Raw genomic sequence first — 15,373 nt, forward strand, 5'->3', positions numbered from 1 at the left:
TCCAAACGGCTGTTAAACCCGCACCGATCGCATCCCAGCAGGTTTATCTCAGTGTTTAAACGTCAGATTTGTTGTAACGGTCGGTGAAGCCAACAACAAAGAAAAGGCTGGATCACAATAGTCAATACGTGAATGTAGATTCGTATAAATTTCTATTATCGGTGCAAACAGACCTCCGTTAGCTAACGTTAACTCCGGTGATTCAGGCGTTTTAGCAGTAATGTTACACATTTCGACGTTGGCGTCAGGCCGCCGAACAGCTGGTGTCTGACGGTGACCAGAGAACAACAAGCTGCGATACAGACAGCCTACCAGCACGGTGATAACCTTAATGTTTTCAGGGTAACTTACCACAGGAGGACCCTCCCAGAGGTGGTGCGTGGTTCGCTACATCCTAATGGTGGGCGGATCCACCCCAACATTTGTGGTATCGCACACCACTACTACATCCCCCTCTTGCTGTCAGCAATTACATCCTGTGTGCATATAGAGGTCAGAGGGAGCTGCATTGCGTCTTTGTGGACTTAAAGAAAGCGTACGACAGAGTGTAGAGAGAGGAGCTATGGTACTATATGAGGATGTCAGGAGTGGCAGAGAAGTACGTTCAGAGTAGTTCCGGATATGTATGAGAGGAGTACGACAGTTACTGATGACCGATGAGGCTTTGTTGAAGCTTCGACACAGCACACAAATGGTTCATTTGTGGCCTCAATGACACAGTACTCGAGGAGGACATCTGGTTGTCAATAAAGTGAAGTGCAATCAAGACGCGTCGCCTATTGGTTCATGGATTGGTTTGGATTTGATTCGCCATGCACATTCCTGTTCCACTACACTACATGGTTGTATGGTTTCAAGCTGACACAATAAAATATAAAATAAACATGGACACATGTTGAAGACCATGTTTCTCATGTGGCACGTCTGAGTGTAACCCTATATGCTCCTCACTTATATTTTGTGTTATGAAAACATTTAAATGGTGCTGCTACATTCATGAGATGTGGACTACAAATTCAGACAGATGTCATTGTCACATGGGACTGGTGCAAATAAAGATTATATTAAGAACTTTGGCAAAGTTTGTTTTGGGGTTCATTGGTAAAGAGGTTCATGGGTATGTGAGTAAAGAGGGTGTGCTTGAAGAACATGGCAGTGGGTGTGTAACTGTTTATGAGTTTTTATTGAGAAATAACAGTATATCCACAGTTTCTCTTTTTACAGACTATTTCCCCAGGCTTGGAAAAAACCCGTTCACATGGCATAGATGAGGCTGGGATAAACAGGAAATGCTTGGATAATTCATAGAGGTTTGGATAAACAGTGTTATGGGTGGCCCAGTATGTGAGGGCGTCATCAGTTCTTTCCAGGGGTGGATCAGCTAGGTATCGGTTCACTTCCACAATTGCATTTGCTGTGGCGCTTTGCATGTGCCTGGCTCTGTGTGCCTCATGATCCAAAAGTCTCCACAGGTCAACACCTGGAAAATATTTAAGATCATCAACACCAGAAATGTCACTAGTCATGCCTTATTCAGAATCATATAAAAAAGAAATACCTGTGGAGGCTGCAGCTGGTGCTGGTGACTTAATTTCAGCTGCAATGTGGGCTGCTGTGTGGGTTCTAGGAAAATTCCTGGTCCCCAGAAGATGAGTGGACAGCTGGTCATTCTTATTGACAAAGTGGCAGGTGACAGCCAGATATGAGTCCATGTTGATGGAGGTCCACATATCTGCTGTGAGGCTCACAGTCTCAACACCCTGGATCTCAGCTTTGGCTTTCTCCCTCTCCTCCTCATACTTGGCTACCACCATGTTCTTCAGTGCCTTCCTTGTTGGTAGAGCGTATGTGGGGTCCAGCTTTGCCACAAGCTCTTTAAAACCAACATCCTCCACAACAGAGAACGGCTGAGAATCCTTGAAGATGAAGTTCACAAAACAGTCATCAAGGTCTTGCTTTCTATTGCCTGGAAGGGAGAATGTATACATTACAATGCATTAGGTTGCATAAATATCCACAGTGTTATTGAAAGGTATCACAGGGCAATATAAAACAAACTTACGGGCATAAATAATCCTTTTTAACTGTCATGTATAGGCCTACCTGGGTTATTGGCAATAGCTGGCTGCTGGCTGTTCTCTGGTGCTGGATCCATCTCTCTTCCATGCTTGGCTCTTAGGTGCCTCAGCATGGAAGAGGTGTTTTTGTTGTATGACAGCCTTGTATGACACAGCATACACTGAACCTGTGAAACAATCAGTTAGCAAAAGTCATTCATAAGTTGCATTCATATGTACTTTTCCATTCCACTGAAATTGGGCAGTGGCTACTACAGACATGTACATCAAGGACAACAACTGTGCAATTATGCGTTCTATAGCGAGATCATTGTACCTGAGGGCTTGCCCTTAAGGGGTTTTCCAGTGTAAGAACAGGTGAAATAACAACAACACTCATGCTTACCTTATTATCCGGCAGCAATTGGAAATCATCCCATGCACAGGATGACCTTTTCCTGGTTGGCTCCCGTTGCAGCTCCATCTATCTAGATATGTATATCTAGCTGGTTTATCTATTGTCTCCCTCTCTATCTATCTATATATATCCATATCTATCTATCTATCTATATATATATATCTAGGTATATATTCTCTATATATGCAATATATCTAGGTATATATTCTCTATATATGCAATATCTCTCTATATATATCTCATCTATATCTGCAATATATCTCTATATATATCTTATCTATGTCAGACGCTATTTAGGTCTATCTTTGTCACTTAGTATCTATCTATCTACAACACTACTAACTTTCACGGCAACAACAGCAACAAACCAACCTTATGTGTAAAATTATGTGTGTTGATATATCAACTGTCTTTACATGCTTGAAAGAATAAATCAAATCAAATCAAAGTGAAGCCTCTAGATTATAAAGTAAGTTTCTGTAACCATTTATAATGAACCATGATCAGAAGTTTGTCACCTGCAATTATACATTTTAAAACATTATTGATAGATTCTACGGTCCACCAGGTCTGCAGTTGTAAATGTTAATAAGCAGTTTATAAATTCAGTTCTTGTCTGCACATTATTTTACTTTCCGTTTTGTCTCAGTCTTATATTGTTTACTTGTCTATTTGTTGCTTTAAAGAAAGACATGTACATACACATTGAGAGCCACTGAACCCGAACCAAATTCCTTGTGTGTCCAACATGCCTGGCCAGTAAAGCTGATTCTGATCTCTATATGCACTTCTTCTTCTTCTTCTTTCGGCTGTTCCCGTTAGGGGTCGCCACAGCGAACCATCTGTTTCCACCTAACTCTATCCTCAGCATCCTCTATTCTCACCCCAGTTAACTTCATGTCCTCTTTTAGCACATCCATATATCTCCTCTTTGGCCTTCCTCTTGACCTCTTGCCTGGCAGCTCCATCTCCAACATCCTTCTACCAATATAACCACTATCCCTCCTCTGCACATTCACATTCCTCCAGTTACTACTCGCTGTAATGACCTGGCAACAACTCATGAATATCAATTTAGCAACACAGGTCATTCCACATATTTTATATGTACAGGACCAATTCAGAATTACCAGAAGGCAAAACTCATTATAAAATACAACTAGTCTGCACAACTGCACTGAAATCGACCTAAACATGTCTCTTCCTTCCTAATTAAATGAATCTTTTTTTTTTTTTAGCAATAAACCTGCTTTACATGTTACACATGATGGATGGCACTGTTTAGTCTTCTGCTTCTGATCAATATATATCGAAAACAGGTGCGTCTGCTACTGGGCAGCCTAATAAAAACACCACTGAGCTCTGGTTCTAATGGAAATGTATTAACTCAGAGATAATCTGATTACTCAATCATTAAAATAACTGTTAGTTTCAGCCCCGTTTCATACAATATTTCAACATGAAACCAAATAAGAACAGTTAGAAAATTATAATTTCAGATTTATTAATATTTTTCTTAAAAAGATCCTGCAACATTTTTCTGTTACTCATTAGGTAGTATGTTCTAAAGCTGATGTAATCAGGTCATCCTGTGTCACAGTAGATAGAATGCTTATTGTTGTTCATATGTAGTATACATCTGTGGTTACAAGTGCACTAACACTTAAACTAATCTGATTTATTTGCAGTTTATCAATAACGCAGTGGATATCAATAGAGAGAATATGCCTGGTCTGTTCATTAGTAGAGACAACAACCTAGTATGTGATCATAAAATTGCTTTCAAGTTAATAACACCATCTGAAACTACAACACAGTCTTTCCACAAAGATGAAAATGTCCAATAAATAAGATGAGATCCAAGTATGAGAAAACTTGAACTACATTCACAGTAAGGTATTGTTTTAAGCCTGCCCTGGTTTTAATCTTGAGTGCAGTTATTTAAGATCTGGGTCACCAATCAAGATGAGTGCAGTTTTCAGGCATGCTCAAAGTTTCAAGAGAGAGCATGGCATTTCGTTCCTCAATGCCAATTCACACCCAGTCATCTAGACAGGTGTCTGCTAGGTTCAGACTCTCAGACGGGCTCTAGAGTGGTTCCCTCACTTGTTTGCACCTCTGGCTGGATTTCTACTGCCTTCTGCTGGGGGGAGTTGGATGGTGCTGTTTTACTGGGTGAGGCTGGGGAGGAGGGCTGTGGTGTTTCTGTTCTGTCACTGATCACCTTCTCAGCCTCCTCTTCCCTCTGTTGCACAGAGGAGAGGTACTGCTGCAGCAGGCTGCAGTCCGCGCTATCCACGCCATCGCTACCGTCAGCAAACACGCTGCAAACAGAGCTCAGTGCTCGCACTGTCTTCAGAGAGTCTGCTGTCCCACTGCTCAGGAAGCTGCCCTCCTCCACCGCCTGCTGATCAGGTGGCGACCGGAAGCCAGAGTCTGGGTAGGAAACATCAGTGCTGGGTGGATTTGTTGTGCTGGATACGACAGGTGTGGCAGCCTTATATAGCCCAGAAGATGAGTGAATCTGAGTGACGGCCTGAGAAATGTTAGCCAGCTGCTGCTCCACAGACTGTTTCCACTGCTGCATAGACTGGAGCTACATGGAAAAGACAGGAAAAGTGCATAAGCAATGAGACAGTCATATAATTCACATAACTAAGCCAGAAGCAGCCAGGTTTAGGGTGTATCTCTTTAAATGACCCCACAGGACAAGATGACATTATACAACATAAATAATGAATGAGGTGTAGTGAATGTGTGGTAATGATAAATAAACAACTTCAAACACTGACCTCTTTCCACAGAAACTTCACAGCTTCCTCTTGAACCAGCCTTTGTAACTTCTCTTCCTCATACTGCTTCTGCACACTGCAGACACATCAGGTTGACCTTTTAGTATGCTAACTCCTACAGTAATATTTATCTACAACATTTGAGAAAGGACAGCCCCTCATTTGGTAAATAATTAATTGCTTTTATAGACACTGTTTGTGAAATGTCAGTTACCTGTCCAGCTTGTCAGAAAGGAAGAGGATGTGTTCTTGCATCCTGCGGAGGCGGATTTCACTGCGCACCTCTCTGGCCATGGGGTGAACATGCCGAGTGTACTGTCCCCTCCACCAAGACTGTATTTTAACCGCTGCCATGTCTTCTTCCATCAAACTTGATTTCCTTGCACACATACCAGCTTCTTCTTGTTTCAGGGCTTCTTTCACTTCTTCTTTACCAAAGTCAGACAATGTTTCCATATCATTCTGTGGTGTGCTCACTCTGACCCCAAGTGATCCAGCTGATGTAGCTCCACCAGAAACAACTTCTTCTTCAAGCATCTTTGTTTCTTGTTTATCCACTTGGTGTGAATGATTTGTCTTGTGTTTCTTGGAATGTTTTTGCTGTTTTGGAGCCAGGGAATCAGGTTCGAATGTCTCTGTTTCGTCCTCACTGTCGGATTGTGTTGTTTGTTGCTCCAGATCAGATGTGAAGGGGAGAAAGGTGGACTCTGAGGAAAGCATACTCCCATTCAGCTTGTCTGTCTGAACATCCTCCAAATAGAGGTGCTCCTCTCTGAGCCTTGGGCTGTGAACTATCGGCAATGATGGGGGGGCAGAATCACAGCTTACCCAAGTGTTGAACTGCACGACTGGCTCTTTATTTAAGTTAGACACAAAACAGAGTCAACATAAATAAAGCTCTGCATAAAAATACTGGTAAAAAGAAACAAATACAAAGAAAGGTTTCCTGGACACAAGCATAGTATTAAGTCAGAGCTCTCCCACCTGTCTCCTGGACTGATGGAACAGCAGCTGGTGGAAGTGCTGTGTTCTTCACCTCTCTAGCTCCCCACTGTGGGGCTGCATGTGATGGACTGTGCATCTCCACATCTAGCTGAGTTGGACGAGGAGGGATGGAACAGCCTCCCCGGGTTTCCTCCAACAGTTGCCTTTGGTGAAACCTGAGAGAAGAACATGTCAATCAAAGCAGGAGAACATTCACGTCAATCATTCCCATTATAAGGGCCCTTGGTAAGATCAGTTTCATACCTCTGCTTACTGAGTATCTTCTCTAGCTTCGCATCTTCTGCCGTTTCCAAGGCCGGTGATGAGGTCAGAGGGCAAACAGTGGCAAGGTACTGAACCAGCTGTACATGCTGACCTGGTCGAAATGAACGTCCTTTACCTTGACTGTATAGCCACTCTGCTTTGAGACTGTAATTGTAACAATTACGCAAGACATTATAGCATTTGAATACTATTTCTGTGTTAACCTTAACAAGAAGAGTGAACAAGAGTTAAAGAGTAAACAAATGTACGCACCCTTCTTTTTGTGACACTACATAGCCATCTAGGACCTTTAGGCTCAGGCACCAACTCATGATGTATGGCCGATAATCAAACCCTGGCAATGAGGGGGTTGCCATAACACAAGGGTTGCTCATAATGGACAGCTGCTCTAGTTCATGGAGAGGTGCCAGGTATGACACCTTGAAAGCATTAGAAAGAGAAAGAAAAGGATGCAGGTAATAAAGAAACAGAAATAAGTGCCTGTATATTTTAAATGGAGTGCTGCTGTATCAAATAAAAATAATTACTTCATTGAGATCTCTTATCTCATTTTCTGCCAGGGAGAGAATGGATAAATGGGCAGGCAGGTGAGCAGGAACAGTACGAAGTGTTGTAATGCTGTTTCCATGAAGTAGAAGTGTCTGTAAAAATTACAGAAAATTAACCAAACTACATTAAAGAAAACCCAGCAACATAAACTTTATTATAGAGCACATTTAAAGCTCCAGATTTTACCTTTAATGCCATGAGTTTAGTCAGATCACTAATGGTGGATATGTTATTGTCAGACAGATCCAGGTGTTGAAGGGAAACGCAGTTATTAAGTTGCTCAATGACCTGCAAAAAAGAGTGTACCATTTACACAATCACCATTTTAAAATGAACTGAAATTAATGGTTTCATCTATGCATTGACATTTTTGTAATTAAGTTATCCCTGTAAAGCCCAACATATCAAAAAATAGCCAGAACATTCTAATTTTTTGGAACTGAGATGTTTATTAAACCTTTTAACCAAATCCAAAATAAGATTCATGATTTGAAATTCAAGATTCACAATTTTTATTTGCCATATATGCATAGACAGACAGTCCAGGCATATAAGAATAGAGGTGCCATATTATTTAGATTATTTCTATTTCTTTTGTATCACATTTGATACATGGGGCATTTTTGGTGATTTTTTTGCTCAGAAACCTCATGTATCAAATATGATACAAATGGTTTTATAGGGTTAAGATATATAAATAGAGTATGTGAGAATCTATCCTCTACTTACCTTAATATTGTTCCCAGAGAGGTTGAGCCATTTGAGGTGAGGCAGATCTCTTAGACCCTCAATGTAGCCAATACTGTTATTGGGAAGATTGAGGACTCTCAACTCTGTAAGCCGAGACACACCCATCATTCTCACCAGACGGTTACTGGCTACAGATATCTGAATGGGAATAGACAAAGGTTTAACAATAGACATTAAATCTAGGCACAGAGTCACAAATGACTGCTATAATTTAGCAAATGAAAAGAATGGAAACTGAGGAAAACAGACAATATTTCAAAGTGGTAACTACCTGCTGAAGGCCTGGGCTCCTTTCCAGATGGTCCAGTTTCATGATGTGGTTACGGTCCAGGATGAGAGTGTGGGTGTCTTCTGAGCAGGTAAAACTCTGATCCAGCTTTTGCAAACCCTGGGCTGAAAGATCCACCACAGGCCCTGGAAAGATAAAGAGGGTGGAGATTCAGCAGAGTGGAAAACCACAACAGCTGTCATTTTCTCATTATCATCTCTACTGTAGCACACAAGATCTTCATAAGCTCGGATGTGTTATAAGATTGAGTTCATGATGAGTTTGAAACACATTGGCAGAAAGGAATCAATACACTGCAACATATATACTTTGCTAAAAAAAAGAAGCTCCTTACAATCTAGCAACTAGGAAAACTTGCAGAACACACCAAAAAATTAATGGATTTGATATTTAAGTTTTCATATATTTCATTTGACACCAGAAGACCGCCGCAGGACGTTTTGATCTGCACCCTTGGACACAGCTAACAGCAGTAAAGGTGATGCACGCTAGCTAATTTTAGCTAGTAATAAACATCATATCAATGGCTACCTTTAAACAAACGTGAATCATTAATATATGTCTGACTTTAATAACAACTTACCAGAATTTGTATCTGCTACACCCATCCTGTCGTCTCAGGCACCACCTAACGTTAGCTAACAACTCTATTAACTACTGTAAAACAAGAAACGTCTGTCGTTTTGTCAGATGGTTTAACCAAGGAAGTCCTGGGAAATGTAGTTCAAACAGATGGCCCCGTCAATGACGGAATAGCGTCATTGAGGCTCGAAAAAAACTACAATTGCCGTTGTTTTCTACAGCGCGCAAATGTTGCAGAAAACCGCCAGCCAGGTTATAGTCGTGGGGAAAAACTAGCTAGTAAAGTTAACAACAAAACGGCCAAGGAATCTGTTGTTTAGTCTTTATTGTGAACGATTTACGTGATTAAATTCTTCATTGATCGTATTAGTAAGACTGTAGTATGCCAGCTTGGGCGCTTGCTGAAACGCTAGGCAACCGTCAGATTGTCACGTCAACGTGAGCCAAAGTATAAATGAATTTAAAATATTTTTTCTCAACAGCAGATGCAAATAATTTATCCGTATATGCGCATAACATTAACAAAACGTCAATTAACTAACCGTATTAATTCTTTATTAGACTTAAAATCTTTATGTGACATCATCCAAGTCAGTTTCCGCTTCCGTTGTCTTTCTTTCCGGTTTTGTGCCCTCTCATTGCTACCATGAAGTAAGCTAACAGAGTACTATCAAATGCCATCTCAATGCTTAAATAGGCGTTTTCACCATGTTACCTATATTATGAGTACATTTGTATCATTATCTTTTAATAATACTTTATATTTGTCCCTTTCAGGGTCGAGTTGTGCAGTTTCAGTGGGTATAAAATATACCCCGGTCATGGCCGCCGATACGCCAGGATAGACGGAAAGGTAATCAAACCATAAGTCAGCCTCTGGTTTTCTTCTGTTCTGTCTGTAGTTACCGTGTAAAGTAAAGCGTCCCGGATTAAGTGTTTGTGTATATTGCCTCGGCAGCCTTATATGGGAGATTGTAACCGTCTCAGAAATAGCCTAACCGGCTCTATGGAATCCTATGTGACTTGCTATCACTAGCAGCTAGCGTCACTATGTACCATTAAACAAGATAGAGTTTCTCTTAAAGTGACCGTTTGTGGCTGGTTTATCATTAATAGCCGATGTGGTGCTTGTAAATGTTGATAAAGATAAATGTCACTTCAAATGTTACTTATAATGAAGTGACATTAAGTTGCATACAGAAAAGCATGAGTTACCATCAATATGTAGCTTTGAAATATTTGTTTCCCAGCTACAAGTTAAATGATGATGACTTTGTCACAAATCACTTCCTATTTATTAAAGAGAACACTTGTTCCTTTGTTTGCACAATTTTATTGCAGTGTCCAAATTCTTAGTGTAAACTTTTATATATATATAGATGCAGGTATAAGTTGATTGGAAGATAATTAAGTAGTATCTATTTGGATTTTTTTTTTAAAGCAGAAATTGTTTTAGACATTTGTTGGCTCCACAGTCTTAAATGTGGAGACTTGTTTTGTTTGCCTGTTATATATGATAGTCAGAGAAATGTCTTTGTCTTTTGGGCACTTGGTCAGAATCAGCACTTTGAAGACATGTCTTATTATTCTCAAGTGTTTGTAGACCTTGTAGACTAAACATTTCATTGGACACTATCATCAAATTATTTGATAGTGAGAGTAATTCTTACACGCAGCCCTAAATTTATGAACTACATTGTCCCAAAACCTCTCAAAATGATCCAGATGATCTTTAAGTTTCAACATCTCAATTCACTGCTTGCTGTAATCTGTCAAAGGAAATGATTCAAGAATGGAGTGATTTCAGACATAAATTTTAGATTTCTGATAATATTTCCTACCAAGTAATTGAGTTTTGTGTCTTTATTAGGTGTTCCAGTTTTTGAACGCAAAGTGTGAGTCTGCTTTCCTGGCCAAGAGGAACCCCAGACAGATAAACTGGACTGTGCTGTACAGACGCAAGCACAAGAAGGGCCAGTCTGTAAGTAACTGCCTGTGTGGATGTTTTTGTTGACTGGAATGCAGTCTGTGCAACTGTTTGGGCTTCAGTCCTATATTGGCATACTCTCTGACACCAATGTAGCAATCAGTTCCAGCTTCTAAAGAGGCATTTGTTAGTCGAGCATTGTTTGTTGCTGATATTTGGTGGTTAATTAAGGAATTGTCATATGAGTTTCTTTAATTGCATCTGCAATAACGGAAGTTTTTAAAGTACTCCACTGCAATAATTGGATTATAATCCAAATGTTGTGCAAATTTCCATCAACTTACATATATGCAAACATTAGTTGGTTTGTCAAGATAAGCTGTTGGTTTTAATTCTACAGCTGGGTGTCATTCAGTCCACCCATTATGTGTAAAAAAAAACCATTGCTATTATGCCATCAAAGAGGGTAATACATGGGCAACTGGTTTAAGCCTCTTCAAACCATATTAATGGACCTGTACTTGTATTTAAACTGTTAAGCTCAAGCCAACAGAAGTATCTGCTCATATACACGCATATATTTGGCTGCAGGTGGATGGTGTGCATGGTGTTTTGTCCATGTTATGTATTGTTGCAGGGCTGTGTTTTGCAGTCTGTGCAGCAGTGCTCGCTCCACACCAGCAGCCATAGAACAACTGGAGATCATAGTACTGGCCCTTGACGTCGTTGTTGACATCTCACCATTGGCCAGCCTCCAAATTCTCCAACATGATATAAAACGTATCACATGTAACTCATTGAAGTGTTAGCAGCTAAAGTTTTGTGGATTGGGTGGTCCTGCTTTGTCCTCCTTCAGTGACTAGAGGTTGAGCTGTGTTGAACCTGATACCCACCTGTAAAGCATATTGACATATTTGGGGCTACAAAAAAACAAAAACATGTCTTCATGTGTTTTAACAGGAAGAGGTGACAAAGAAGCGTACCCGCCGCGCCGTCAAGTTCCAGAGGGCCATCACTGGGGCCTCCCTGGCTGAGATCATGGCCAAGAGGAACCAGAAGCCCGAGGTCCGCAAGGCCCAGAGGGAGCAGGCCATCAGGTAAGAAATAGGCTCAACATTTAGCCACTTTTTTCTTTTTTTAAATGTTTTATTCTTTTAACCTTCTGGTCCAAATGTAGGCTCCTTGGTTGCTTTCATGTCAAAAGGTGTAGCGGAAGTTTTTCCCTGTTATATATGCATTAAAAATTATATCCGCATAGTCTATCTTTAATCTTTATTTTTACAAGAAAAAAGTGGGGAATTTTCAGTTTGAAACTATATCTCCAGCACAACTGCAATTTTTCATCTCACCTAACCTCTTCACTGTGTTGTGGCAAACATGACATCCCAGTATTGGCTCTTACAGTTTTGTACTGAACTCTGGTTATGGTTTAGATAGTGCACATAAGTATTTTGCTGGAATCAGTTTAAGTATAGGTTAGGGCTGAACGATTTGAGCAAATAATCTAATTGTGATTCCCCCCCCAACATTGCGATTTAATATGCGATTTTATTAGCTGTTCATTTTCTGTATTAAACTTCAAGCCAAAGACGAGCACTAAGTCATTATATAGTATGACCAACATAATATTAGATTGAACATAAGACCTGACATGTTATTTGATGAAATTAAATGATGCATGAATTTATATGAATGACATTTTTATTTAAACACTTCAATTACACTAGAATACTGAATGATTTGTTGACTTCTTGAAAACATGCAATACATGCCAACACTCCCACAGTCCAAAGACATGCAGCTTATGTTGATTGGTGTCTCTAAATTGCCCATAGGAGTGTGTGCGTGTTCATCTATGTGTTAGCCCTGCGATGGATTGGCGACCTGTCCAGGGTGTACCCCGCCTTTGCCCGATTGCCGGCTGGGATTGGCTCCAGCCCCCAGCCTTAAAATTGTCCTCAACTAAAAAGCATTTCTGTGCCTTGTTTGGGTGCGTTGAGTTTATGAAGGTTGGACAATATGAGTTTTAGTTCAAGATACCTACTTGTTAAATTATTTGGGTGTGAAACGTTACAGTCAATCAGCAGCACTACTGTATCGGTATACAGAATTATTATAACATTTTTGTGATGTACAGTATTTTGATTTGCTAGGTGATTTTTCTTCATTACTTGAAGACCAATTCCTGTCTGATTGGGTTATCAATAAACAGTGTTCAGTTGACATTTTCTGATAAGTTAATGAGTCATACTATAAAGTATATGATTACCCATACTGCCCACTTTGACCAATTTATTTTGGCTTACTGTTCTTTTCATTCTTTCAGAGCTGCCAAGGAGGCCAAGAAGGCAAAGCAGGCAGCCAAGAAGCCTGCTGCCCCAAGTGCAAAGGTAAGACCTCCTGCTGTTTTAATTATTGCATCTAGGCTACTCTACTGTAGCTATGTTTATGAATGGTATAGTTAAGTAGAATTGTATGGACTAGAAGTCAAAACTACCATTTTTAGCTTGATCAGATTGTTGAGGTTTTTTGTATATAACTGAAAGATGATTTCAGGGGTTTGTCATCTGTCTTCTTTATATTAACTTGTCACTTTTAAATTGTTCAGTATGTAGCAATATACTTAATGTACTTCTCATTCTGTAGACCACAGCCAAGGCTGCACAGAAACCCAAGATTGCGAAGCCCATGAAGGTCAGCGCACCCCGCGTTGGTGGCAAACGCTAAGCTTGACTCACTCTTTATGGTTGTGAATAAAATTTTGTGGTTAACCATCATTTGTGTGATCTGTACTTTGAAAACAATACAGTGTTGCAGCAAATCCATACTGCTGTGCTATAATCCTTACCCTATTTTCATTAGGCAACTACCAGCTTTGGTATCCAAAAGCAGTCATCAGACACTAAAGATATTGATTATACACACAACAACCCCAGTGCATTTTTTGTTACCTTCAGGTTTAACCTCACTTCAGAATACCAGTGTCAGCTGATAACTACAGTATCTTGGAGCAGGTTCATCCATGCTATGTCCATATGGGATTTAGCAACTGGGATTTGTTGCTCTGTAGTACAAAATATCGGCAGAAGAGGGAGACCAAGTTCCAGCTTGTCATGGGCCTCCTCAGTGTAGCTGCAGGCTTAAAGCTCTGAATTCAGTTTCCTCAAAAAGGCCTTAGAAGATTTTATGGTTTTTACCGTTTTGTTTACAAAGCTCTTGAATACTTTTTTTTTTTTACTTGCTGCAGACCCAATATCTCAGCTCCTGAAATGGTGTTTACACAGACTTTACACCAGTTAATGTGCAGAAACTGGATTCATTGCTGTTTCTTCAACAAATTTTAGGATCTTTTTTGTGACATTGCATTTCATATCAGCACCACTGTATATCCTGTTACCATGGAGTGACTGTCAACCCACCAATCACACACTTGAAACAAATGCACCCTTCATGCAGACAATGCTGCTGGAGAGTACTTTAGAGGTCAGTGGAAAGATAGATTACTATTCATTCATTTTCTACCGCTTAGTCCCTGAACGGGGTCACAAGCCAATCCCGGCCAGCAATCGGGCGAAGGCGGGGTACACCCTGGACAGGTCGCCAATCCATCGCATAGACGAACAACCACACACACGCACATGCACTCCTATGGGCAATTTAGAGACACCAATCAACCTAAACTGCATGTCTTTGGACTGTACCCGGAGAGAACCCACACAAGCACGGGGAGAACATGCAAACTCCACACAGAAAGGTCACAGGTGGGGCCCGAACCCAGAACCTTCTCGCTTAGAGGCTAACCGCTGTGCCACCCGTGCTGCCCACATAGATTATTAGTTTCCATTAAAAAGTCCTGTCTAATGAAAGCACAGAGTAAGAGCACTCTTAGGTGAGCCTAAAGTTATTTTTACATAATGTTCTCAGTTTGTAGCAGCTTTATTTGTATATTACTGTGGTCAACTGCAGGGAGTGAGCCAAGCCTGCAGGACCACATTGTGTTTCAGGCTCTGGGTCAAATTCCAGGACTGATTTTCTGTCCTAGTCCATGTGACTGTGGCTTGTGCATGCAGGAGGCTATTTGTAATGAAAACAACAATAGCTACAGTGCCTTGCGAAAGTATTCGGCCCCCTTGAACTTTGCGACTTTTTGCCACATTTCAGGCTTCAAACATAAAGATATAAAACTGTAATTTTTTGTGAAGAATCAACAACAAGTGGGACACAATCATGAAGTGGAACGAAATTTATTGGATATGTCAAACTTTTTTAACAAATAAAAAACTGAAAAATTGGCCGTGCAAAATTATTCAGCCCCCTTAAGTTAATACTTTGTAGCGCCACCTTTTGCTGCGATTACAGCTGTAAGTCACTTGGGGTATGTCTCTATCAGTTTTGCACATCGAGAGACTGAAATATTTGCCCATTCCTCCTTGCAAAACAGCTCGAGCTCAGTGAGGTTGGATGGAGAGCATTTGTGAACAGCAGTTTTCAGTTCTTTCCAAAGATTCTCGATTGGATTGAGGTCTGGACTTTGACTTGGCCATTCTAACACCTGGATATGTTTATTTGTGAACCATTCCATTGTAGATTTTGCTTTATGTTTTGGATCATTGTCTTGTTGGAAGACAAATCTCCGTCCCAGTCTCAGGTCTTTTGCAGACTCCATCAGGTTTCCTTCCAGAATGGTCCTGTATTTGGCTCCATCCATCTTCCCATCAATTTGAACCATCTTCCCTGTCC

General features: G+C 40.5%; 4 protein-coding genes across 6 annotated transcripts in view; 1 reads left to right on the top strand and 3 right to left on the bottom strand.

The window, feature by feature from the left end:
• Positions 1-596, bottom strand: part of nxpe3 (neurexophilin and PC-esterase domain family, member 3) — a 5,587-nt gene extending 4,991 nt beyond the window's left edge. For all 3 annotated transcript variants that reach the window (XM_020609357.1, XM_020609356.1, XM_020609354.1), the window contains exon 1: positions 352-596. The gene's annotated coding sequence lies outside the window, so the exon portion shown is untranslated. The remainder of the gene's footprint in view (positions 1-351) is intronic.
• Positions 1-2,558, bottom strand: part of LOC109965354 (uncharacterized) — a 2,961-nt gene extending 403 nt beyond the window's left edge. The window contains exons 1-2 of the mRNA XM_020609287.1: positions 1,559-2,558; positions 1,223-1,480 (exon numbers count right to left, since the gene is read on the bottom strand). Coding sequence (XP_020464943.1) covers positions 1,223-1,480; positions 1,559-1,988 — 688 coding nt within the window. The 5' untranslated portion in view covers positions 1,989-2,558. The remainder of the gene's footprint in view (positions 1-1,222; positions 1,481-1,558) is intronic.
• A 1,338-nt stretch (positions 2,559-3,896) lies between these two features.
• Positions 3,897-9,167, bottom strand: cep97 (centrosomal protein 97). Its single transcript, XM_020609522.1, has 11 exons — positions 8,708-9,167; positions 8,107-8,249; positions 7,815-7,973; positions 7,272-7,373; positions 7,064-7,177; positions 6,789-6,955; positions 6,516-6,680; positions 6,252-6,427; positions 5,482-6,121; positions 5,268-5,343; positions 3,897-5,071 (listed from the first exon to the last, which is right to left on the bottom strand). The coding sequence occupies exons 1-11, from the start codon at positions 8,730-8,732 to the stop codon at positions 4,553-4,555; spliced, it is 2,286 nt and encodes a 761-aa protein (XP_020465178.1). The 5' UTR covers positions 8,733-9,167; the 3' UTR covers positions 3,897-4,552.
• A 103-nt stretch (positions 9,168-9,270) lies between these two features.
• Positions 9,271-13,410, top strand: rpl24 (ribosomal protein L24). Its single transcript, XM_020609523.1, has 6 exons — positions 9,271-9,357; positions 9,484-9,559; positions 10,577-10,687; positions 11,594-11,730; positions 12,960-13,023; positions 13,280-13,410. The coding sequence occupies exons 1-6, from the start codon at positions 9,353-9,355 to the stop codon at positions 13,358-13,360; spliced, it is 474 nt and encodes a 157-aa protein (XP_020465179.1). The 5' UTR covers positions 9,271-9,352; the 3' UTR covers positions 13,361-13,410.
• Positions 13,411-15,373: the final 1,963 nt, after the last annotated feature.

This window comes from Monopterus albus, unplaced genomic scaffold, assembly GCF_001952655.1.
Source record: "Monopterus albus unplaced genomic scaffold, M_albus_1.0 scaffold99.1, whole genome shotgun sequence".
NCBI lineage: Eukaryota > Metazoa > Chordata > Actinopteri > Synbranchiformes > Synbranchidae > Monopterus > Monopterus albus.